Here is a 26,160-nt window from a genome sequence, read left to right as displayed (position 1 = left end):
ATAAAAATGATATTTGTTTTATTATCCTCCTTTTGGAATAATTGAAGTGACATGCAATGCTTGTTACAGTTTAATAATCATTAAAATCAATTAGAAATCCAAATATGCTATTAATTCAAAAAATTTATTTTTATAGCAAGTGGTGCTATAAAATAAAAGAAGAATTTATTTGATTATACTCTTGTTGAAGTAATGTAGGAATAATTAGACAGATACTCAAAGTTTATCGCAAATAAAATCGTTACAATCACTTGGAAATCTAAATAATTTAATAATTCAATATTGCGATTTTTATGGCAGGATTTGCTATAAAATAAAAACGATATATTTTTTTTATCCTCCTTTCGGAATAATTGATGTGACATTCAATGTTTGTTACAGTTTAATAATCATTACAATTAATTAGAAATATAAATATGCTTTTAATTCAAAATAGTCAATTTTATAGCAAGCGGTATCATATATTTACGATATTTATGGTAACTGTTACTATAAAAGAAAAGCGGACTTTCTTTCAATATCTTCTTGTAGGAATAATTGGATTGATACTCAATGCTTATCACAATTGAAATCGTTGCAATAACTTGGAAATAGAAAATAAAATTCATTAATTCAAAATAGCGATTTTTATAGCAAGTTTCCTTTTAAAATAAAATTTGTTTTCATCATCTCCTGTTAGAATAACTAGAGTGATACTCAATGCTTGTGACATTTAAAATAGTTACAATTACTTGGAAAATCAATATTTTATTAACCCAAAATTACGATTTTTATGGAAAGTTTTGCTATAAAATAAAAACGCAATTTCATTTATATCCTCCTATTGGAGTAACCGGAGTGTTATTCAATGCATATTACAGTTAATAATTATTACAATGGCTTGGAAATATAAATAACATTTTTTAATTCAAAATAGCGATTTTTATAGCACGCATCCTTTTAAAATAAAAATAAAATTTCTTTTTACTATCTCCTGTTGGAATAATTAGTGTGATACTCAATGTTTATGACATTTGAAATCGTTACAATTACTTAGAAACATAAATATTTTATTAACCCAAAATTACGATTTTTATGGAAAGTTTTGCTATAAAATAAAAACGCAATTTCATTTATATCCTCCTATTGGAGTAACCGGAGTGTTATTCAATGCATATTACAGTTAATAATTATTACAATGGCTTGGAAATATAAATAACATTTTTTAATTCAAAATAGCGATTTTTATAGCACGCATCCTTTTAAAATAAAAATAAAATTTCTTTTTACTATCTCCTGTTGGAATAATTAGTGTGATACTCAATGTTTATGACATTTGAAATCGTTACAATTACTTAGAAACATAAATATTTCATTAACAAAAAATTACGATTTTTATGGCAAGTTTTGCTATAAAATAAAAACGCAATTTATTTTATTACCTGCCTGTAGGAATAACCGGAATGTTATTCAATGTTTATTACAGTTTATAATCGTTACAAATAGTTGGAAATATATTACTTAATTAATTTTAAATAACAACTTTTATGGTAAGGCCTGCTATAAAATTATAGGAAATTTATTTTATTAACCTACTTTTAGAATAAAAATTGGAGTGGTATTCAATACTTATTACAGTTAATTGTCGTTACAATGGCTTGGAATTATAAATAAGTTTTATTGATTCAAAATATATATTTTTATATCAAATGGTGCTATAAAAAAGCGAAATTCCTTTTACTGTACTCTTGTTCGAATAATGTAGGAATAACTGAAGTGATACTCAATGCTTTGTACGGTTAATCGTTACAATACATGCGAAATATAAATATTTAACTTATTCAAAAATTTGATTTTTTATGGCAAGTTTTGCTATAAAAAAGCAGAATTTTAGATACGATTTTTCGTATTTTTCAATCAGAGAAATATGGAACGCCAACTACTGTTTATAATTTCGATAGAAAACTATACGTTTTATCTTTGCTTTGAGTTTCGTTTCAGTTTTATGGCAAGTTTTCCTATTAAAAAATAATAATTTCTTATAGAATTTATATCTTTACTCAATTCAAGCGATGCCCAATGTTTGCCACGGTAAAAAACACATCTGGAAATGTAAATATTTTGTTGTTTACGGTTCTAATTAAATTTTATGACAAATTTTATAGTAAAATAGCAAAATTATAGAAAATGGAAAGACGGAATTTTTTTAAGGTGTTTTTTTTTGAGCAAGCAGATGTGAATCGAATGCTTCCTATATTTACGAATCATTGTAATGAGTCGCAGATATAAAATTTTCTTTATTTTAAATACCGTTTTAGTTTTATAGCAAGTTTTGCTATAACTAGAAAACGATATTTCTTAGACGATTCGTCTTTTGCAATAAGAAGTAATATCCAATGTTAAACGCAGCAGTTACTAAATATTTTTATGGCCAGTTTTGATATAAAAAATGCTATAAAAGCATTTATGATATAATTTAATTTCGATAAAAAATTAGTCACATAAAAATATAAATAAAATTATAATATTCCCAGCTTAATAAAAAGAAATGAAAGATTTGTATAACAAAAGATACGGAAATGTCTGATTTGACAGTTATGGTCAGTAATGCCCTAGACACATTTACGACTTAAGCCGAGAGACGACTTAGTGGAAAATTATGGAAATGTAGTTTAATCATTATTTCGAAAAACAATTACGCTAAGCCGTCTCTCGGCTAATCCTCAGATCTGTCGAGGCCCTAAGAAACGGAAAATTGGACAGAAACCAATTTGTATTGTATACTGAAATCATTATTTCCGAGGGGATCTCAGTGGCGCAATAGACAAGAGCGCTGGGTCTTGGGCGAATGAGATCTCTAACTCAACTCTCAAAGTTGCGAGTTCGAGTCCCGCACGGTGTAAGTAACTGAACATCAGGAAAAGATATTTTCACTGTGATAAAACGTAATATAAATGCACCGCCTCTGCCCAAAAACACTCTCGGAGCACGGAAAAAGCATCCACATTTCGGAGAAGGCGCTCCTGGACGATCTACGATCAGCATATTCTCCCAACACGGGATATACGACAAAATGCCAATATTGAAATATTCCATGCGAAATATTTCACTGAAACTTTCAGAAATCACGAAAAGCCTAAATCCAACCCTTTTGGCGGATTCTGAATAAAAGTTTTGGGGGTGTTTTTGACCCTTCAAGACGGGTGGAGCGCCTGTTAGAAATCACGAAGGGGGTTTCTTGACCCCAGGGGATACTTTCTGCCTCTCCCGTGAAATTTGAGCATATCGACTCCCGGATCGAGATGAAAAATAGCGGGCACAGCACTTCCGGGATTAAGAGAAACATAAATTCAATTTCCCCCGGGAATTACCCTTCAATTCTACGAAATTGAACTCTAGAACCTCCAACTCCCAACACTTCCTTCTGAAGAATTCCCCACAAAACACACAATAATTTAATTAGACACTCACAATTCACATTAAATGTCCACAGTATGTAATTGCTAGTCATTTGCCCATATTTGCTGACCAATTTGTCCCAGGACTATATCTCTGGAGCAAAAGATGAGGTGGAAGATGATGAGGTACGAATGTCCTGTGACAAATAGTTCACAATCACGCAAAGTTGCCTTGAGCGTGCATCGAAGCATTTATCAATTCCCCCAAAGCTCCGCACTTTAGGTTTATTTTTCTCAGTCTCTCGGATGAAGAATCTCACACGATTTCTCATCTCTCTTTTTTTTACACTCAGGGTAAGCAAGTGGGGAGTCAAAATGTGATTTTTCTCGATGGAGACTCCCTGCAAGTTAATGCCAAGATGATGTATGAAGTCCTAAATGATACATTGGAAATGCTCAAGCCAGATTGCAAAGGATACGAAGCTGATCACAGAGGTTTGAAGACTTCGGTCATCAATTGCAGTAGGTACCCCGAAAAAACGTCCCATGCCATTTTTTTTACGCTCTATCGTAAATCTTTCACAGAGTTGCTTTTTGCAAGGGATGGAATCTTACGAAAAAGCCCGTATTGTGTAATACTTCGAGCTATGGATACCAGTTTGAGTACCAAAGCAAACTCAGCCAATACGAGCATCTGTATAATAGCGGACCTAAACCTAATTCACGAACTGGATGGACCTACAGCTATGGCTTTGTCATCAGGAGCTCGACAGGAAAGTTCCAGAAAAACAATGCTACAACAGAAACGCAACAACCGACGAAACTATGTGAACGGACAAAGCGAGGCTTCTGCTAGGGCAGCCTTAGCAGAACTGGAGAGTAAGACGGCTAAGGACATCGCTTACCCTCATGATATCTACGTCCTGAGAACAGCAACCAATATGACAAGAGTAGCTCAACCGAAGAACATGATGGACTTGCTGAAAGTTCCTTCTATCAAGTTCAAGTAAGCTTACGTGGCTTTAACTTGCTTTGCTTGATCAAAGAAGTTTTAGTTGACTTTACTTTAGCCTACGAAAACTTATAAACTTTGAAAATCGCTTAGTTAGATCGAGAAAGCGTAGTTGCGTTCACTTCTTTAATCAACGAAACAAGCTTTACGTGGCTTGAAGGTCCTTCAAATAAGCGTCAGTTGCCTTTGTTCCTTGTTCTAACAAAATCACTTCTAAACGCTTACGAAAACAATTTCCACTGTGAAATCGTTTAGTTTGATTAAGAAAGTGTAGTCGCGTTTATTTGTTTACCTAACAAAGCAAAGAAGTTTGCGTAACTTGAAGTTCCCTCTGCATCAAGAAAGTATCAGTTGCCTTTGTTTCTTGGACTTCCAAACCGTTTTTAACAGTTCACGAAAACCTACAAGGCTTGAACTCGCTCAGTTTCAAAATGAAAGCGCAGCTGCGTTTCTTGTTTAAGTAACAAAATAATAACAGTTACCTGGTTTAAAGAATCTTCATTTGAGTAAGGAACCGTTAGCGGCTTTTGCTTCTGTTTTAGCAAAACCGCTTTCAAAAGTGAACGAAAACTAACAAAGCCTAGAGTTGCTTAGTTTGATAAAAAAAACGCAGTTGTGTTTTCTTGTTTAACTAAGAAAATAACAACGATTACGTTGGCTTGAAGAATCTTCATTTGATCAAGGAACCTTTAGCCGCTTTTGTGTCTTGTTTTCACGAAACCGCTTTCAAAAGTTCACGAAAACTAAAAAAGTTTAAGTAACAAAATAATAACGGTTACGTGGCTTGGAGATTCTTTATTTGATCAAGGAACCGTTAGCTACTTTCGTTTCTTGTTTTAACGAAACTGCTTTTAGAACTTCACGAAAACTAACAAAGCCTAGAGTCGCTTAGTTTGATCAAGAAAGCGCAGTTGCGTTTCTTGTTTAAGCAACAAAATAATAACGGTTACGTGGCTTGAAGATTCTTTATTTGATCAAGGAACCGTTAGGCACTTTCGTTTCTTGTTTTAACGAAACTGCTTTCAGAACTTCACGAAAACTAACATAGCCTAGAGTCGCTTAGTTTGATCAAGAGAGTACACTTGCGTTTTCTTGATCAAACTAACAAAATAATAACGGGTATGTGGCTTGAAGATTCTTCATTTCATCAAGGAACCGTTAGCCGCTTTTGCTTCTGTTTTAACAAAACCGCTTTCAAAAGTTCACGGAAACCCGTTCTTCAGGAAGCTTACGTTAACGTAGTTTGAAGTTGTTTAACTTCATCAAGAAGCGTTACTAGTCATTGTTTGTACTAACAAAATTTCTTTTGTTCACAGAGTTACCAGCGATCCGATAGATGCCTTTGGAATAACTCCCCTAGGAGGTATAATCTACGTTAGGAATACCACATCCTTGCAGGATGCTAGAGAAACAATTTACTACCTCACCATAAGCTTTCTGAAACAAACCCAATCTATGGTTCTCCATGTACACGATGACTTCTATGGGAATGGTACGTGCTTAGCCAACGCAACTCATGTCAAATCCTGTTCCGAAATGGACACAAAGGCCACCTGCATTAGAACTTGTGGAATTGGAGTGAACGGCGGTAGTTGTCAATGGAGGACGAATGATCTGCAGATTCATCTAACTCTGTATTACGCAACGTGCTCACCTAACTTCACTTACTGTCCCGACGGGATCTGTGATCCACTTGAAGAGATCGGACAACATGCCGAGCACTACCTTTGCCCTCAGGATTGCACGAAGCACGTTTATGGATCAGGGAAGCTCAATGACAGCGGACTGGGAATCTACTCAGGAGTAGGAGTTTGTAGTTGCGACGACATGGGAAAATGCTCTTGTGGAGCACCAGCGAATTCCTATCCGAAGAAGGAGAAGAAACCCAAAGTAAAACCCAAGATCGATGACATTCAATTAGTGACAGGAAGCCTAGACGCGACTACCAATCAAAATGGAAGGGTTTTCAATGTTTCAACTCATGTTAGGGACTGGGCATCGTTTCAATGTGGAGCTTCTTGTTTGAGCATGGTTATTGGATTCCCACTTATACTCTTCGTAATAGTCCTCGTGCTGATACTAACGAAATGTGGTCATAACAAGAGATGCAAGAGGAAATCGCTGCCTGAGGAAAGGATAGCTTTTTCACCTGACATCGATCCTACTAATGCAGATCTTCCATTGGTTCCCATCAACAGTCCATTTGTCTTCAAGACCGATCCTGATTCGAAATGGGAATTTCCTAGAGTACAACTAACACTAGATATTACTCTAGGAGAAGGAGAATTCGGTAAAGTGGTTAAGGGTTTTGCTTCTGACATCGACAATCGACCAGGAGTAACAACAGTTGCAGTAAAGATGCTCAAAACAGGTGCCCATTCAGTAGAACTCCTAGCTCTCCTTTCGGAATTTCAACTCCTTCAAGAAGTTTCCCATCCGAATGTAATTAGGCTCCTAGGAGCCTGTACCCTTGCAACGGATAATCCCTTGATCATTATCGAGTACGCTAGATATGGATCGCTAAGAAACTACCTCAGACTCAGTCGAAAAATTGAATGTGCTGGACTTGACTTTACCAATGGAGTCGAACCTGTTACAGTCAAGGATATCCTGTCCTTTGCTTGGCAAATATGCAAGGGTATGTCCTACTTGACAGAGATTAAACTAGTTCATCGAGATCTCGCTGCAAGGAATGTTCTTTTGGCAGAAGGGAAAGTCTGCAAAATATCTGACTTTGGTCTCACCAGGGATGTCTACCAGGATGATGCATATCTTAAGCGTTCCAAGGATCGAGTTCCAGTGAAATGGATGGCTCCTGAATCTCTAGCAGATCATGTCTACACTACAAGATCAGACGTCTGGGCTTTTGGTGTTCTAGCCTGGGAACTGATAACTCTAGGTGCTTCTCCATATCCTGGGGTACCTCCTCAGAACCTATATCACCTCCTAAAACAAGGGTATCGCATGGAAAGACCTAAGAATTGCTCCGAAGACATCTACAACATCATAAAATCCTGTTGGGCCGATGATCCTCTAGCAAGGCCTGCTTTTAAAGTTTTAGTATCTCAATGGGAGAGGCTCCTAGGCAACAATGCCAAATATATTGAATTGGAACAGAATGCCATTTCAAATCCACTCTACTGTGCCGACAATGAACAGGAGATACCCAATGTTGAGGTCCCAGAAGATTGTCTAGATCACCTCTGGTATCCACCAAATTCCATCTTCTCCGACCCAGATAATGATTCCAATGTCGCCACAACGGGAAACAGTGGTCAGACTGACACAACAAACCTTACAGATGCTCAGCCACCTAAAGGCTACGATACACCTAGGCCCTTGATTGAGACACGAACAGTAGATCAGAAAATTCGGTACGAAAATGAAGTTACCGTTCCAACAACAACCAAAGGCTACGTGAACCAGCCCGAAACCTTAAGAGACAGTGAACCTACTCAGCTGGATCCTAACCACTACGAAAGTCCTATTGCTAGGGGGAAGTCCTACGTTGATATGACAGCCGCCAATCCGCCTAGAATTAGTGGGATTACAAATAATCTGGATAATTCGAATCTGGATAAGAAATTGTCCAAAGATATCTCATTTAAGTTCTTCAGTCTTTTAGGGGATTCCGAAGGGAATGCAACGACTATTGTTTAGGTTCCTTGTTTAGTTAAATTTTTGTTTCAACATTTGGATGTTTTTGGGAAATTTTAGGGGGTGATTTCTATTGTCTGGTGAATAATTCGAAGACGATTCGGGATTCTTTAGGTTCTAGGATCCTTAAAAAACAGTTGGACTGGTAAAAGCTTTAGAAGGCCATTTTAAGGTAAAGCATTCCAAGTTTTCAGTTTCCTCGATTTTAGGATTCCAAATTTGTGGGGCCTAACATAAACCTGTAGCAGTTAGGCTGAAGTCTAAAATACCAAAAGATCCTAAATTGTAAATTTTGAGTATTTGAGAGCAGTTTCATTGGGATATTGAATAAGGTTCCAAAAATTTAAAAAATAAACCATTCCAGTTTTGAAGTTTTCTCGGAAACCGGACCTATGGAACCTGAGTAAATAAAATCTTAACGTTTAGACAGAAGTCTAAAAGGCCTAGGGTTCTAAATCGTAAAGTTTGAAGCTTTGAGAACAACTGAGCTAGGAGTTTTAACTAGGACTCTAAAAATTGAACTAGAAATAAACTGTTGCAGGTTTCAAACTTTCTCAAAGACGAAAATGAACCTATGTAACCTGAGTACATAAAATGCTAACATTTAGACAGAAGTCTAAAAGGCCTGGGGATCCTAAATCGTAAAGTTTGAAGCTTTGAGTACAACTGGGCTAGCAATTTTAACTAGGATCCTAAAAATTGAACTGGCAATAAACTGTTCCAGGTTTCACATTTTCTCAAAGAGGAAACTGAACCTGTGGAACCTGAGTAGATACAAATAGCATTTAGGAATAAGTTGTTTAAAGGGTCTAGCGATCCTAAATCATAGATTTTGAATCTTTGAGAACACCTGTACCGATAGTTTCAAAAAGACACTAAAAGTTGATTAAGGATTTCAGGACAGCTGGAACCAATCCAGCTTTAAAATCTTCTCAAAAGGAAAATCAAACTTGTGGAATCTAAGAACCTAAATGCATAGAATTTAGGCAAAGCCTAAAGGTCCTACGAATCCTAAATCATAAATTTTGAATCTTTAAGAACAACTGGACCTGTGCTTTTTAAGGCTCTAAAAGTTGATCTAAGAACAAACCTAGATCAACTTTTAAATATTTCTGTATTACGGAATGGAACCTGTGGAACCTAAACACAGAAAAAAATAATTTTAAGCCAAAAATTGAAGTAGAAATTAAATTGTCTTTTAACAACTCGGATTTGTTAATTTCTAAGCTTGAAGATTGAAAATTTGTCACACATTTAATTTTAATTTCCTAAGGTAAGTGACCTTGGATCATTCTTCCTAAACTTTTTCCAAGGTTAAGTATTCAAAAGCCTCTAGAAAGCGTATTTCCCAACCGAATGGGACAAATTTGGATTCGTTGGAAAGGTCTTCGAATTCCCAATAAATCTGAATCGGTTTCAACCGGTTATGAATCGGTAATAAACCGATTTGATTGAAAATTCAATTTTTGACGAAAATGCCTCCTAAATTTTTCCCAAAGTAATTTTTAAAAATTTGTTACATTATACATAAAATAATGGCTGTATTTAATGTGATTTTCTTAAGAAACCTGAGATTCGAATTCTCTTCATTTCGTAAACTTTCTTTTTAAGAACTTTTGTGCGTGGTAAGAGATTTTTGTGGGCGGATGGGGGGTTGCAGAGGACCAGGAAGGTGGTGTCAACACGTCAGTACTTGAATAGTCTTAAGGAATATCACCCATTAACTAATCTCTCGATGTAAATGTGCTTTGAAAACCTCGAATTGCATGGAAACAAAAATAAAGAAAAAAAGAGATTGTGAAACATGCCTGTTTTATTGGAATTTACTGATCGTCAGGGACGAGGAGATTGATGTTTCCTGCTGTAGTTGTCCCCAGGTATTTCTCCTCATCTCCCCGGATGGATAATTTATCTCCTGTGGACTCAACAATGCGCTCCCGGATCATCCCAGTTGGCTCCCAGCGCGACGATGAGCAGTTTTTGCAGCTGAACTTTGGGATTCTGTGGACAGTTGCTGTTCTATTGCCACAGTCACCGCATTTGAAGAAGCGTTTCTCTGTGTCAATCACCTTTAGAGGATGACGCTCTTCTAGGCACCTGGGAGCAGCAGAAAATGCCAGATATTTGCATTTCTTGCACGCAACGGCTTTGCAGGCAACTTTGTAAGTTGAGAGCATTTTCTCTTCAAGAGCTTCCTTCTTTTCCAGAGTATTGAGGTACTTCTGCGTCTCCTGCATTTCCCGGCGATCCACTAGGTCCATATGGGACGTTGTTGCAGCCATGATTTTCTGGATTCTATCCTTCTTAGCCTGCTCCTCAATTTTGTGTCGCTTGGCACTTGGAAGTTCCTGATTCATCTCCTCTAAAACCCTCTTCTTCCCGCTTTCCGTTCCACGGTATTTGATGAAATTTGGATTGGATTTTTGCAGGGGCGTTTTCTTCAATATTTCTGCGGCCTTTGCACGCGCTCTCAATGTGGCCTTGCTCTCGACATCTACTACAAAAGATGATCTGCTCAAGGTGGGGATCATTGAAGAGAATATGGCCATTTGGGGCTTTCCGGAAGAGGTTTCTGGGGGATTTCCAGACGAAGTAGATGTCGATTGAGTTGGACTACTTCCGGAAGAGGAAGATTCTGCCCCGGAAACGCTCAGTCGATCGAGATTTTTCGGTTTCTGCGCTAGGTTCTTTTCTGTAAGAACTGTTGCTTTTCCGGATTTCTCCTGAAGCTTCGGACCAGGACTGACACTTGAGATTCCTGATGTAGACGGCTGGGAAGCCAAGGTATTTCCGGAAATGGAAGATTCAGCCCTAAGAAGCTTCCCTTGGTCAGGATTCTTCAGCTTCTGAGCTGAATTCCATTCACCGAGAGTTGCAGCTCTTCCAGGCTTTTCCTGAATCTTCTGACCAGGATTGTCACACGGGTTGGTTAATACAGGTCGCTGGGGATTTAAACTACTTCCGGAAGAGGGAGATTCAGCCCTGAGAAGATTCCCTTGGTCAGGATTCTTCAGCTTCTGAGCTGAATTCAATTCGCCGAGAGCTGTTGCTCTTCCAGGCTTTTCTTGAAGCTTCTGGCCAGGACTGGCACATGGATTTCTTAATACAGGTCGCAGGGGATTTAAACTACTTCCGGAAGTGGAAGATTCAGCCTTTGGGAGCTTCCCTTGGTCAGGATTCTTCGGTTTCTGAGCTGAATTCAATTCACCGAGAGCTGTAGGTCTTCCAGGCTTTTTCTGAAGCTTCTGACCAGGACTGGCACATGGGTTGGTTAATACAGGTCGCAGGGGGTTTAAACTACTTCCGGAAGAGGGAGATTCAGCCCTGAGAAGATTCCCTTGGTCAGGATTCTTCAGCTTCTGAGCTGAATTCAATTCGCCGAGAGCTGTTGCTCTTCCAGGCTTTTCTTGAAGCTTCTGGCCAGGACTGGCACATGGATTTCTTAATACAGGTCGCAGGGGATTTAAACTACTTCCGGAAGGGGAAGATTCAGCCTTGGGAAGCTTCCCTTGGTCAGGATTCTTCGGTTTCTGAGCTGAAGTCAATTCGCCAAGATTTGAAGCTCTTCCGGTGATCTCCTGAAGCTTCTGGCCAGGAATGGCACATGGATTTCTTAATACAGGTCGCTGGGGATTTAAACTACTTCCGGAAGAGGAAATTTCAGCCTTAAGAAGCTTCCCTTGGTCAGGATTCTTCAATTTCTGAGCAACTTCTCCTTCTCGGCAGGTTTTCTGCCCAGGATTCACGCTTCCCGGATTTCTCACTGAACCAGGACCACTTCCACATGAAGATTCTGCCCTGAGGATCCTCAATCTCTCTAAATCTTTCTGTCTCTGAGCTACATTCACTTCAGCAACAGCTTCGGCTCTTCTGACCTTTTCCTGGCGTGCCTGGCCAGGATTTCCAGCCGAGCTGCTGGAAGCTGTTCTGCCAAAGTATTCAGATAGAGACAGAAGTCTCTGATTGTCTTTGGCTACCTGTTTGGCATTTTTCTTAGCAGGGATTGCCGTGAAAGATTGTCCTCCGTAGAAAACTTCATTCTTCCCAAGAACCTTGTTCCGGAGCTCATTTAGTCCCCTCCCAGCAGTCGCAGATTGCAATTCAGAGCGCCTTGAGAGATTGGTGAATTCCCTCTTCATGTGGAAGACACAATGATCGCAAACAGAGAGATTTACAATGGAAGTGCAGGGATCTCCATTTTTCTTGCGACTTCTGCAGGTTCCCAGATCTTTTGATTGTCCCAAAATCATGACTTTCTCTGCAGTATTGATGGACAGATTGGCTTCTGTCTTGTCATTTCTCCTCTCCATGACATTGGGATTGAGTACAGCCACCACAGTTCCCTGTGGAGTCTTCCAGAGATCCTTATGAGCACTTTTGAACAGGAGCAAGGTACACGTCTTAATATCATTCTTGAGATCTGTCAGTGTCCAAACGGAGTACTGAGCCCCATTCTGGGATGTTTTCACCGGGCTCTTGCTGACAATAACCCCAGCAAATACCCAATCTAGAGACTTGTCCAGATTGTCCACAACATTCCTTATCCGGGACATGGAAACAGACACTTTATCCTTCATTCTCTCCTCGAGAAATTTACCAGACACCAAAGGCTTTACCAGCCTCATCCCAAAAACCGGATCTGTATACACAGAAACGTCCTTTTTTGCTGCTATTTCTTCCTTAATCCTCTGGAGCTTTGGTACTCCCGGAAGGTTCAACTTTGGAGCCTCTCCGGGAGTTTCTGGCACTCTAGACACCCTCCCAAGGGCAGGAAGCTGCGGAGTGAGCTTCAGTTTGTCACATCCTTGCATATTCCTCTCCACCTCGAGCTCCACAACCCTGTTTTTCTTTTCTTCCTCCCGCCTCTTCATGCTCATGTGAATATCCCTTCCATACTCATTGTACTTCCTCTCTAGGAAATTCCTAATCTCCTCATCGTCAGAGGAGTCCGAATCATGCCCCACGCCCTCAGCTCGGTTGTCTGATAAAATCTTATTCAACTTACCCCTGTCCGGGGAATGCTCCTCCGGCTGCTCCTCAGCCAGGAAATCAAACGTCCGGGAAGTGCTCGGCGTGGGATCGTCCTCATTGCAGATCAACAGGAGCTGTTGTTCCAAATCATACAACTCCGGATCCTCATTCTGGGACCCAATTTGAGGCTCCAAACTGCTCATAATTCAAAAAAATCCTGCAAAAAACCAAAAAAGTGAGGTTAAGACAAATAAAATCAATAAAAACCGTTTTTTGCTTACTTTTCTTTTTCTTTATTATTTAAAAATGTTTTAGTGAGACACTTTGTACACTCAATGCAATATAATTAAATAATTTTCACCAGAAATTGTGATTTTTGTGAAGAAAAAGGCACGGAGCAAAATTTTCCCTCCAAAAGAGAATGTCATGTCAAATGCTCTGCGGGATCTGCGCACTAAGGCATTATGCGCGCTGCGCGCTAGCTGATTTTTACGACGCAGCGCGCAAAGTATATTTATGCGCGCTGAATTCGCGCAGCAGCAAAAATTTTCACGCGCGCTGCATTTATCTTTTACGGTTTTTTATATTGAGATGAATAATAATAATAATAATTAATATTATTATTAATTTAATAAATTATTTTTAATATCAGTCCAACTAGCGCCTCGATAGCGATATGTGGTTGAAAATTATGATGATGAAATCAATTCTATAGCGGATAAGAAGAGATTTATCATATATTTCACTTATTTAAAAAAAAGTCCTGCTACTAAAACCCAATATCTATCTATAATAAATAATATTGAATTTAGAAGAAAAGTTCATTAATTTTAGAAGAATGTATTTCGTCAGTTAAATCAGCATTTGTCGTAACTTCATTTTTGCGATTTTGGGATATATACATATTTAGGATCGGCGTAATTTTGCTTATTGAACGCACTTGAGAAGAAGAAGCTTTTATAAGCCCATTAAAAATTATTTTAAACAAAAATTATCGTAAGTGCCCATAATTAAGAAAAATTTATCAGAATTTGTCGTAACTTCCATTTTTGGGGAAGTTACGACAAATTTCCATACAAAATTTCAATAATCAGCATTTGCCGTAACTTTTTTTGCTCGTTTGCGTGGCTTGTAATTTGCAACAAAAATGTAATATTTCTCATTAAAACGTTCACAAACTTTTCCAAATATCCAAAGACAGTGCGAATAAAGCAACATTAACTAATTTTAATTCAATATTTGTGAGGAAAAAGTAAGAAAAAATCCCTGCCCATCTGTCATTCATTCAAAACCGCTTGTTTTGTGGCACGCAAAATTTACGCAATAAAAGTTATGAATAAAAGCTTTTAGGGACAGGGATAAGAGTTTAATGGATTAATTTAGTCAAATAAAGGTGCTTATTATCACTAGAGTCTTTGAAATTGATATAATGCATTTTTGAAAATTGTCGTAACTTCTAAGATTTCCATACATTGGAAGTTACGGCTCTATAAACGATAGAAATTACGATAAAATCTTATTGTGTTTCATCGAATATATATCTCAATATCTCAGCTTTTGAATCATTTTATGAAGATTTTTTCGAGTTAACTTACAGTTTATTAGTGCCGCTTTTATTATTTTGACTCAAAAGTATCTCATTCGGGGCTCATTTTTAAGAAAAATAAAGCTGAACTGAAAATTTCGTCTCCTGAAAAGTTGTCAAAAGGAAGTTACGACAAATGCTGATTTAACTGACGATTTGATTTTAGAAAATTTGAAGATAGAAATTTATGTCGACAGTTTTAATAAATAAATATGGGACACCGAAGATATTAGGAACAGGGTTGATTCGGCTCCGTTCACCTAGAGAGCCGAAGCAAGAGGAAGAGAATAGTCCGAATCCGGTCAGACTATTCCCTGGCTCTGATAAGAATATTTTTGGGAACTTCTGGGGAATTCGTTCTCCTTTCGGACTGACTCTCGGCTGTTTTCACGGCCTCTAGTAACGGCTCTTTCGAGCCACCGGGCTTAAGGCAGTGATGCCCCCTTGTGTAGGCTACCCCCGGGGGTGCCTCGAGAGAGTTTTAATTCGAGATCAGGAAATAAATTTCCTAATCTCGCAGTCCGGCAAATAAATGCCTCTAGAGAATAAATTCCTCAACAGGAATTTACCCAAGAAATGTCCTTCAAAATCTGCCCTGGATCGTAAGGCTTCTTGAGAAGCCGCTGTCCTTATGGCAGTTGGAGCCTATTGGCCGCTGATAGATTTTAGGCAAACAGTATTGCCGATGAATCTGGCCAAAGGGAGATGCAATCTGTAAATAAGCACTAGTTGCTTTCGTGCTGCTGAACTGTAGTGAAAACTCCGATAGCTGGGATATTGCAATCTGATTTTTTATTGAAAATTTTTACCCTTAAAAATCACTTTCTCCCACTTTCACTTGACAAAATTCTATGTGCGTCATTACCAAAAGTGCAATTCTTAATTGTAACAGAAAAATGTGCTGACCGCTGATGACACAGAGTGTGAATGCACTAGAGTCATTGACTTTACCCGAACAGCTGTCTTATTGACCTGATTTTTCATTATCTTTAGATGCTAATTTCTCTTAAACTAGTGGACCAAACGATATTAGATCTAGCTTATGGGATTCCTTAATATCTCTAGAATGGTGTGTTTATCCTATTTTTCTAGTTTATGTTCCTATTTCTCTACAATATCCCCGTAAAGTTAGGCATATTTTGATGTTTTAATGATGAAATGACTCGTAAGACTAAAGCAAATCTTTAATATTTACTATAATTTTAATATTTAAATTGATCTTTTTCTTGAAATATTGTAATTAAAGAACTCAAAAATTAGTTGGTATAGTTTAAATGTATAAAATATTAAGGAAAGTCTTAGAAATTAGCCCATAAAAATTGTCTATTTTATGAATGTTTAGTATAAAATTGGCTCAAACTATTCCCTAGTTTTTAGCTAAACTATAATGGTTTAAGATGTAAAATCGTACTCTACTATTAGTTTGTATCTCTAAAAAGTTGGTAAGAGTCCTTAAATCCTTTTATGATATTTCATATCCTTAAAAAGCATAGGTAACCTTTTGCGTGTTATTAGATTTTTTCATCTTTGGATCGGCCAAAATATGACAAAATTTAAAGTGAAAATTTTAGTATCCTTGTAAGGAATGAAGGATTCTTACATATCAATACTAGTAATTTAACTTCTTAAAAGTATCCAAAAACGTATTAAATTTGATTTTTTTGTCTAATCTACCTAAAAAGTGGGAGTTACAAATTTCATTGATTTAATAGTAATTGAAGGTGCATGTTCATCTTGAACAGGGTAGTTTAAGACACGGTGGATTTTTCTTTAAATATTAAAATAAATGGAACTAATGCACTACGCAATCATGGGCAGCATTTAGATCTATCTTGATAAGAATAATGGATGTCCTCAGTTTTATTGCTTGGTTTCTACGTTTCTTTATTCGGAACAGTATATACTGTGTAAAGAAGGACGAATCCACAGAGAAACTAAATGCTTTTTCTGGAAACCGGAAACTGAAGCCTTTTTGTTGGTTGGTATTACCTTCTTCAGTCTCAAATAAAATGTTTTCCGCGTAAAAAAGTTTCCGCGCAAAAATAGAGCTTGCGCGCAAGAAAAAATTGCGCGCAAACAGTGAATATTGCGCGTAAAAGTTGATATTTTTTTGCGCTTTTAGCGCGCAAGTCTTCCCACGCCCCTGCGCGCAGCGCGCAAGTTTTTTTTGCGCAGATCCCTTTCGGAAATCTCCGAAAGTCCCAGTATCCTAACCTCAAAGTTTGTTTTTGTTTTGTGAAACGATTGTGCTGGGAAAAAAAGGTTTTTTAGTGGTAAATTGCAAGGAATTTTGTGATTTTTAGTGAACAGAGTGAAAAAGGACAATGAGTGGTTCGAGTTCGAGGCGGAGGCGGCACGAGAGTTCGAGTTCTGAGAGCCCAGACAGCGCCGAAGAGGAGCGTCGGAAAGACATCCGGGAACGAGATGAATTTGCCGATAGATTGAAGAAGAGGGATGAGGACAAGACACGCCGAGTCCTGGAGACTTCCTCAAAGAAAGCCTACGAGGAGGCGGCAAAGCGTTTGAAGCTGGAAGTTGAGGATAGGGAGAAAATGCTTCCTCAACTGAGAATAGCTTCAAGGAGGAAGTACCTGGAGAAGAGGAAGGAGGACAAAGTGGCGGAATTAGAGGCAGATATCATCGATGATGAGTATCTCTTTGAGGATACAGTGCTCACGGAGAGAGAGAAGGAGGACAGAGCGTACAAAAAGCAGATTCTCCAGATTGCCAAGGAGCACGAGAAGGCTCGGGAACTGGAGAGAATCCAGCGGTACCACATGCCTCAGGACATCAAGAAGGGCGACAAGAGTGAGTACGTGGAGGTGGACGAGAGGGAAAAGATGCCCAATTCGGAGCAGAAAAAGTGGGAAGCTGAACAACTTGCTTCAGCTGTCTTCAAGTTTGGCTCCAAGGATGCAGGATCTTCGCGTCAGCAGGAGGAATACGATCTCCTGCTAGACGATCAGATAGAATTCATCCAAGCCCTCACGCTGGAGGGATCCAAGGGCAAGGAGAAGAAAGTCGAACTGACTGAAGCTGAACGCAGGAAGATGGACATTGAGGAGACGAAAAAGTCCCTCCCGGTCTATCCCTTCAGGGACGACCTCATAGCAGCCATAAAGCAGCATCAGATCCTGATAATCGAGGGTGAAACTGGCTCAGGGAAGACCACGCAGATCCCTCAGTATCTCCACGAGGCCGGATACACCAGGGATTCCCGGAAGATCGGATGCACGCAGCCCAGGAGAGTAGCTGCCATGTCCGTGGCAGCGAGAGTAGCTCAGGAAATGAGCGTTAAACTTGGAAATGAGGTGAGTAATATTCCCAATATTCCCTTCCATTTATTAAACTTCCGGAATTTGGAATGCTTTTACTAAATTTCTCAATATTCCCACAAATACTCAATATTACTAGAATGAAATTTTCTTAGTAAAAATATCAATTTCGATCAGTAAAAATAATTTCACTCAAAAAAAATCGTGAAATCAAAATTCGCGTCCCTTTCATTCTCAAGACTAAATTTAATTTGGTGTGATGTTGAGAAGAAGAAGAAGAAGAAGAGTGCAAAAAGAGGGACAAGCATAAGCAAGAGTATTGAGAAAGAATGAGACGTGAATTTTGATTTCTTGAAATTTTCCTGATCTAAAAGATATGACGGAGCCATAAAAACTAATTTTTGTTCAAAAGAAAAAAAAATTTTATCAGTAAAAATAAGAAAATTTTGATCCATAAAAAAGGGAATTTCGGTTCAGTGAAAAGAATTAATTTTGATTTTTTTTAAAAAGTTAATTTTGATTCCATCAATTTTTGTTCATAGAAAAAATAATATTCAGCAGTGTTTCGGCTCCAAACAGCTGAAAAGCCGAAGCTAGAGGAAGAGAATAATCCGAATCTCGTCAGATTATTCCCTTGCTCTGGTGAGAACTTCCTGGGGGATTCTTCCACTATTTGAACTGACTCTCGGCTGTTTTCACAGCCTCTAGTAACGGCTCTTTCGAGCCACCGGGCTTAAGGCAGTAATGCCCCCTTGTGTAGGCTACCCCCGGGGGTGCCTCGAGAGAGTTTAACCAAGGTTAGAAATAAATTTCCAACCTTGCAGTTCGGCAAATGAATGCCTCTAGGGAAAAATTCCTCTAGAAATATTCTCAAAGCCTGCCCTAGGTCTTAAGGCTTCTTGAAGAGAAGCCGCTGTTTCCTGGCAGTAGGGAGCCAATTGGCCGCTGGTAATCCTTAGGCAATAGGATGCCGCTGGTCTTGGGCCAAAAGGGAGATGCGATTTCTCTGGAACAAGCACTCTCGTGCTGCTAGAAGTGAAACTCAGGAATCTCTATCGCAATCTGATTTATTTAACAAAAATTAACCCTATTTATACAAAATCATTTTTACCCCACTTAATTACTAAGGTGAACTTCGTGAACCCATAATGCGTCAATGCAAAATTGCACATTCTTTATTTTGCTGACGAAAAAATGCTGATCAAGAAGTGAATGAACGGGTGTCATTAGCACTAAGCATAATGACCTACTTTCAATAAGAATTTGACAATTTTCAATCTCTAATATCATAGAAACTACTTGTTAGAATGATAGCAAATTGATATCAGATAGAGTTAAGGATATAGAAAATAGGATGGTAAAAGTTTAGGATCGTTTAGCATCCTAGTTTCTTCAATATTTGCCGTTAAAGTGAGGCTTGTTTTGTATACTTCGTGAAATGACTCGATTTAACCAAAACTAAAATCCGTATATTAGTTAAACTGTTCGTCTCTAATTGAAATGACAGGACATTTCTAGTAGTAAATGTATCTAAAAATTGTGTAGTAGTCCTTAAATCCTTTAAGGATGAGTCATTGACTTAAAAAGTAGGGGTAACGAAAACCCTTGTAAAGTCTTGGTGAAGCCAAAACTTTCCAACTTTTGTGTTGAATAATTCGTATCCTTTTTAGGATGTGAGGACTTATGATGAATATCTTGGTGATTTAACTTTTCAAAAGTAGTTCGATATGAATTAAAACCCATTATTATCCCTTAAAGATTAAAAAATCCTTATTTGAAAATTATTTGTATGAACGTGCATGTTCATCTTGAACAAGCAGTAAAAAATAAGTTAATTTTGATCCATAGAAAAGCAATTTCGGTTCAATTTCAGTTCAGTAAAAAAAATAATTTTGATTTTTCTTTAAAGTGAATTTTGATCAGTAGATAGAACCGTTTTTGTTGAATAGAAAAAAATATATTTTGGAATTTCAGTCCATTAGAAAAAATAATTTTGATTGAAAATAAGTCAATTTTGATAAAAAAGCAATTTCGGTTCAGTAAAAAGAATTAATTTTGATTTTTTTAAAAAGAGAATTTTGATCAGTAGATTGAACCATTTTTGTTGAATAGAAAAAGTATTTTGGATCAGTTAAAATGTCAATTTTGATTCCATCAATTTTTGCTCATAGAAAAAATAATATTTATCAGTAAAAAATAACTCCATTTTTATCCATAAAAAGCAATTTCGGTTCAATTTTGGTTTAGTAGAAAAATAATTTTGTTTTTTTTTAAAGTGAATTTTTATTAGTAGAAAGAACCATTTTTGTTGAAAACAAAAAGTATTTTGGATGAGTAAAAATGTCTATTTTGAGTCAATCAATTTTTGTCCATTAGAAAAAATAATTGTGATCAGTAAAAATAAGCCAATTTTTATCCATGAAAAGCAATTTCGGTTCAGTAAAAAGAATTAATTTTGATTTTTAGAAAAGTAAATTTTGATCAGTAGGAAGAACTGTTTTTGTTAAAATCAAAAAATATTTTGGATGAGTAAAAATGACAATTTTAAGTCAATCAATTTTTGTCCATTAGAAAAAAATAATTTTGATCAGTAAAATAAGCAAATTTTAATCCATAAAAAAGCAATTTCGGTTTAGTAAAAAGAATTAATTTTGATTTTTTAAAGTGAATTTTGATAAGTAGAAAGAAGAATTTTTGTTGATTAGAAAAAGTATTTTGGATGAGTAAAAATGTCAATTTTGATTCAATCAATTTCGTTTCAGTAGAAAAAATAATATTCAGCAGTAAAGATAAGGCGAATAATGTAATCACCAAAAAAAAAAACCAAAGTTTCGTTCAGTGGAAAATATAATTTTGAGCAGTAAAAATAAATCTATTTTGATCGATAAAAATCAATTTTCTTTTAGTACAAAAATTTACATTGACCAGTAAAAATAAGTCAATTTTGATCTATTAAAAAGCAATTGGAATTCAGTAGAAAAATCAATTTTGATTTAAAAAAAGTGAATTTCGATCGGTAGAATCATTTTCATTGAATCGAAAAATATTTTTGATCAGTGAAAATAAGTAAATTTTGATCGATCAAAAAATCCATTTTCATTCAATACAAAAGTTAATTAGTTAAAAAGTCAATTTTGATCGATAAAAGAGCAGTCAAACGATAATTTTGATGTTTGAAAACGTCACTTTCGTTCAGTAAAAATTTGAATTTTTATTTAGTAGAACAAAAACTTTTTAATAATCGAAAAAATTATTTTTATTAGTGGAAAAAAAAGACACTTTTCGTACAGTAGAAAAATTAATTTTAATTACGAAAAACAGAAAAAAGTGAATTTTGATTAGTAAAAATTCTATTTAACCCATTTATTCGCATTTCTTATTTATTTTACTGATCGAATTTGAATTTTTGTTAAATAAAATTTGCTGACTGAAATCGATTTCGACTAACGAATCTTTGATTAGGAAATTTGATTTTTTTTCTAATCAAATTTGAGCTCTAACGCCCAAAATCCCTTTTCATTTCATGCTTTTTTTGTCAAATTATTTACATAATTAACCCATTTTTCGAATTTCTTTTTTTGTGTACTGATCAAATTTGGAATTTTTTCTAATCAAAATTTATTGATGGAAATTGTTTTTGATCAAATTTTGAGTGATTTTTTTGCACTCTTCTTCTTCTTTTAAGCATCACAACAAATTCAATTTAGCTCAATCGAATTTGGAGCGCGAAAGAATGAGATAGACATATGCAAAACGTGTGAGAAAGAATGGGATGTGAATTTTGATTTCATGAAATTTTCCTGATTTAAAAGGTGTGCCGGAGCCATTAGCACTAGAAATTGGATTGAACTAAATTGAATTTGTTGCAGTTTGTTCAAAAGAAAAAGAGTACGTTATGTGTACATATATAAAACGTCCACGAAAGGAAGAGAGTTTGAATTTTGATTTCATGAATTTGTCCTGATTTAAAAGGTGTGCCGCTGCCATAATTATCCAAATCCTTTTCTTACTGACCAAAATTTATTTTTGACTGCCTAATTTATTTTTATTGATCTAAATTGTTTCTTTTTGCTGACCAAAATTGATTTTGAATTTATACTGCCAATTTTGATTTGGCATTTTTGATGATGAAACCAACATATTTTTAAAGGTTGGCTACAGCATTCGCTTCGAGGACTGCACGTCCGAACGTACTGTGATCAAGTACATGACAGACGGAACTCTGCACAGGGAATTCCTGTCAGAGCCCGATCTGGCTTCGTACAGTGTCATGATAATTGACGAGGCTCACGAAAGGACTCTCCACACGGATATTCTTTTTGGCCTGGTCAAGGACATTGCTAGATTCCGTCCAGAACTTAAATTGCTGATTTCCAGCGCAACTCTCGATGCTGAAAAGTTCTCAGCCTTCTTCGATGATGCTCCCATCTTTAGGATTCCGGGCAGAAGGTTCCCCGTGGACATTTACTACACCAAAGCTCCGGAAGCGGATTACATCGATGCCTGCGTGGTGTCTGTGCTTCAGATCCATGCCACGCAGCCGCTTGGGGATATTCTGGTGTTCCTGACTGGTCAGGAGGAGATTGAGACGTGCAATGAGATGCTGACGGACAGAGTGAAGAGGCTGGGGTCGAAATTGAAAGAACTCCTCATTCTGCCCGTTTATGCGAATCTCCCGAGTGATATGCAGGCAAAAATCTTCGAGCCGACTCCTCCAAATGCCCGGAAAGTTGTCCTGGCCACAAATATCGCCGAGACATCCCTCACAATTGACAATATCATCTACGTCATTGATCCGGGATTTGCCAAGCAGAATAACTTCAATTCCCGGACGGGAATGGAGACTCTGATGGTTGTGCCGATTTCGAAGGCTTCGGCCAATCAGAGAGCCGGAAGAGCCGGAAGGACGGCTCCAGGAAAGTGCTTCAGGCTATACACAGCCTGGGCATACAAGCACGAACTGGAAGATAATACAGTTCCGGAGATTCAGAGAATCAATCTGGGAAATGCTGTGCTGACACTAAAAGCTTTGGGGATAAATGATCTTCTGCATTTTGACTTCCTGGATCCGCCGCCGCATGAAACGCTAGTCCTGGCCCTGGAGCAACTCTACGCCCTGGGAGCGCTCAATCATCACGGGGAACTGACGAAGCTGGGCAGGAGGATGGCGGAGTTTCCGGTGGATCCCATGATGGCCAAGATGCTGCTGGCCAGCGAAAAGTACAAGTGCGCAGAGGAAGTTGTCACAGTTGCCGCCATGTTGTCAGTCAACAGCGCCATCTTCTACAGGCCAAAGGACAAAATCATACACGCTGACACAGCCAGGAAGAACTTCAACCACTTGAATGGGGATCATCTGAGTCTGCTGCAGGTGAGTACACCTCTTTTTGAATTAATTGACCTTGAATCAAGGATTTTTCAAGGTCGAATGTTAAAAAGCTTTCATAGAGCGCTTTTCTGAATCGATTTGGACATGTTTGGTACCGTTCGAAAGGTCTTGGAAACACAGACAAGTATAAACCGATTCCAATCGGTTAGAAACCGGTTCATAACCGATAACTAATTTTTATCCCTGATTTAATAGGGAATCTCCTGAAACTATTTTAGAAAAAAAATTACGGTAATTTTATGAATCGGTTTGAATCGGTAATGAATCGGTAATTCACCGGTCATGAACCGATTCATAACCGATAACAAATTTTTAACTTGCATTGAATTATGAAACTCCTGAACTCTTTAAAAAAAAATTACGGTAATTTATGAATCGGGCTGAATCGGTAATGATTCGGTAATTGAACGATTATCAACCGGTTCATAACCAATAACAAATCTTTAACCCGTATTCAATTGTGGAACTCCTGAACTATTTTGAGAAATTTCGCAGTGATCTGTAAATGTGTTCAATCGGTTGTGAACCGGTAATGAAGCGGTTATGGACCGATAACTAATTTTTATCCCTAAGTCAACAGTGAATCTCCTGAACGATTTTAGAAAAAAAGATACTGTAACTTATGAATCGGTCTAAATCGATGGTGAATCGGTAATTCATTGGTTATAAACCGGATCATAACCGATGACAAATTTTTATCCCTAATTCAAAATTGAAACATATGATCCTGAACTCTTTTAGAAAAAAATACGGTAATTTTATGAATCGATCTGAATCGGTAATTAACTGGTTATGAACCGATTCATAACCGATAACAATTTTTTAACTTGCATTGAATTGTGAAACTCCTGAACTATTTTGAGAAATTTCGCATTGACGAAAGCGAGCCTTTTTTAGGCTTGATATATGCCAAGTTTCACTTGAAAATGAAGAAAAATTCCGCATTCTGCGAAAATCTGCGGAAAATTCTGCGGTCCGCGATAGATAATCCACGAGAAATTCCGCGGACCGCTAAAATTTGCGAGAAATTCTGCGGTCCCCGAGAATTTGTGAATAATTCCGCGAACCGCGAAAATCTGCGAAAAATTGCGCGGTCCGCGAAAATTCGTGAACGATTCCGCGGTACGCGAAAATCCGCGAGAAATTCCGCGACCCGCGAAAATCTGCGAAAAATTCCGCGGTCCACGAAAATCCATGAAAGATTCCGTGATTCACGAAAATCCGTGAGAATTTCTGCGGTCCACGAAAATCCGCGAGAGTTTCCGCGGCCCGTGAAAATCTGCGAAAAATTCCGCGGTCCGCGAAAATCCGTGAACGATTGCACGATTCGCTAAAATCCGTGAGATATTCTGCGGTCCACGAAAATCCGCGAGAGATTCCGCGGTTCGCGGAAATTTGTGAACGATTCCGCGATTCACGAAAATCCGTGAGAATTTCTGCGGTCCGCAAAAATTCGTGAACGATTTCACGATCCGCGAGGATTTCCGCGGTGCGCGAAAATTCGTGAACGATTGCACGATTCGCGAAAATCCGTGAGGGTTTCCGCGGTCCGCTAAAATTCGTAAACGATTCCGCGATCCGCGAAAATCTGCGAGAATTTCCGCGGTCCGCGAAAACTTCCACGGTTCGCGAGGCTCCGCGAGAAATTCCGCGATCCGCAAGGCTCCGCGAAGAATTCATTCATTCACGAAAACTGAAAAATCTCGAGAACTAATTACACTGTCATTTGCGTTTTATATTTTTTTTAAACGCATCTACACAAAACTACAAAATGAACCTAACGAGCGAAAAAGCATAAAATTATTTCGAGATAATTCAGAAAAATCGTGTTTTTACACATTTTTCAAGATATCTCAGAAACCGCTGATTTCTGAAAATTCGGCTACTCATTTTCGGCATCAGGGATGCTCCAAGTAACCTGCAAATATGAAACTTGGTGATTTAGTAGGTGTAATTATGGTGGTTTGGTGCCTAACCTAAACAATATCACACTGAAGGTAATGCTAGTAATGCTAGTAATACGCGTAAGATTAACCGTCGCCTGGGTTTACAATGGTGGAATAGGTTGTACAGCGATATTGAGAATATTTTTAAAATTCTTTCTCGTAAGAACTTAGCTCGTGCTAAAGAATCCGTTAGGGAAGTTTGACCTATCAATGGAACGATCTAGGTCCCCGAGGATTTTCAAAATGACGGACAAATTATTTTCAGGTGTACAATCAATGGGCAGACACGGACTTCAGTACTCAATGGTGCTATGAGAACTTCATTCAGTACCGTTCCATGAAGCGTGCCCGGGATGTCCGGGAGCAGCTGGTGGGGCTGATGCAGCGAGTGGAGATTGACATGGTGTCCGGATTGCCGGAAACCATGAATATCCGGAAGGCAATAACTGCCGGATATTTCTACCACATCGCTCGGCTGTCCAAGGGAGGGAACTACAAGACCATTAAGCACAACCAGACTGTCATGATTCATCCGAATTCAGCTCTCTTTGAAGATCTACCGCGGTGGGTGCTGTACCATGAGCTGGTCTTCACCACGAAGGAGTACATGCGCCAGGTTACGGAGATTGAGAGCAAATGGCTGCTGGAAGTGGCTCCGCACTACTACAAACCCAAAGAACTTGAGGATTCGACCAATAAGAAAATGCCCAAGACTGTCGGGAGAGCAACAATCACAGTTTAGAGGGAGAAGATTTAGTTTAGAAGGAGAGGATGTATTTTTTAGGTTAATAAATTTACAGAGAAAGAAGAACTTCAATTTTCCTCTGAAAACGATGTCCGGCTGTCGTGGCCGTCATGGCGACAGTTAGGGCAGAAATTCCGATGCTGGTGATGAAGATTTCAGGTACTACCATTCTCAGTCGGGGATTTGTGGTGTTCAGGAATTCG

At 37.9% G+C, this 26,160-nt stretch overlaps 3 protein-coding genes across 3 annotated transcripts in view; 2 read left to right on the top strand and 1 right to left on the bottom strand.

Moving 5' to 3' along the window:
* LOC129806630 (uncharacterized) overlaps window positions 1-9,849 on the top strand; it is a 31,878-nt gene extending 22,029 nt beyond the window's left edge. Inside the window, exons 3-5 of the mRNA XM_055855354.1 lie at window positions 3,731-3,899; window positions 3,963-4,383; window positions 5,706-9,849. Coding sequence (XP_055711329.1) covers window positions 3,731-3,899; window positions 3,963-4,383; window positions 5,706-8,049 — 2,934 coding nt within the window. The 3' untranslated portion in view covers window positions 8,050-9,849. The remainder of the gene's footprint in view (window positions 1-3,730; window positions 3,900-3,962; window positions 4,384-5,705) is intronic.
* On the bottom strand, window positions 9,842-13,448 carry LOC129806631 (protein MCM10 homolog). The gene is made up of 2 exons (XM_055855355.1): window positions 13,299-13,448; window positions 9,842-13,234 (listed from the first exon to the last, which is right to left on the bottom strand). The coding sequence occupies exon 2, from the start codon at window positions 13,218-13,220 to the stop codon at window positions 9,870-9,872; it is 3,351 nt and encodes a 1,116-aa protein (XP_055711330.1). The 5' UTR covers window positions 13,221-13,234; window positions 13,299-13,448; the 3' UTR covers window positions 9,842-9,869.
* A 3,355-nt stretch (window positions 13,449-16,803) lies between these two features.
* LOC129806632 (pre-mRNA-splicing factor ATP-dependent RNA helicase DHX16) lies at window positions 16,804-26,020 on the top strand. The gene is made up of 3 exons (XM_055855356.1): window positions 16,804-17,913; window positions 22,028-23,248; window positions 25,478-26,020. The coding sequence occupies exons 1-3, from the start codon at window positions 16,927-16,929 to the stop codon at window positions 25,952-25,954; spliced, it is 2,685 nt and encodes an 894-aa protein (XP_055711331.1). The 5' UTR covers window positions 16,804-16,926; the 3' UTR covers window positions 25,955-26,020.
* Window positions 26,021-26,160: the final 140 nt, after the last annotated feature.

The sequence above is a fragment of the Phlebotomus papatasi genome, chromosome 3, assembly GCF_024763615.1.
Source record: "Phlebotomus papatasi isolate M1 chromosome 3, Ppap_2.1, whole genome shotgun sequence".
Classification (NCBI taxonomy): Eukaryota; Metazoa; Arthropoda; class Insecta; order Diptera; family Psychodidae; genus Phlebotomus; species Phlebotomus papatasi.
Note: the sequence above shows the minus strand (reverse complement) of the source record. Positions and strands in the feature narration are given on the sequence as shown.

Coding starts and splice junctions, on each gene's coding strand:
- LOC129806631 (XM_055855355.1), bottom strand. CDS start 13,220: ATGAGCAGTTTGGAGCCTCAAATTGGGTCCCAGAATGAGGATCCGGAG.
- LOC129806632 (XM_055855356.1), top strand. CDS start 16,927: ATGAGTGGTTCGAGTTCGAGGCGGAGGCGGCACGAGAGTTCGAGTTCT. Junction 17,914..22,027: donor GCGTTAAACTTGGAAATGAG/GTGAGTAATATT, acceptor ATATTTTTAAAG/GTTGGCTACAGCATTCGCTT. Junction 23,249..25,477: donor ATCATCTGAGTCTGCTGCAG/GTGAGTACACCT, acceptor AATTATTTTCAG/GTGTACAATCAATGGGCAGA.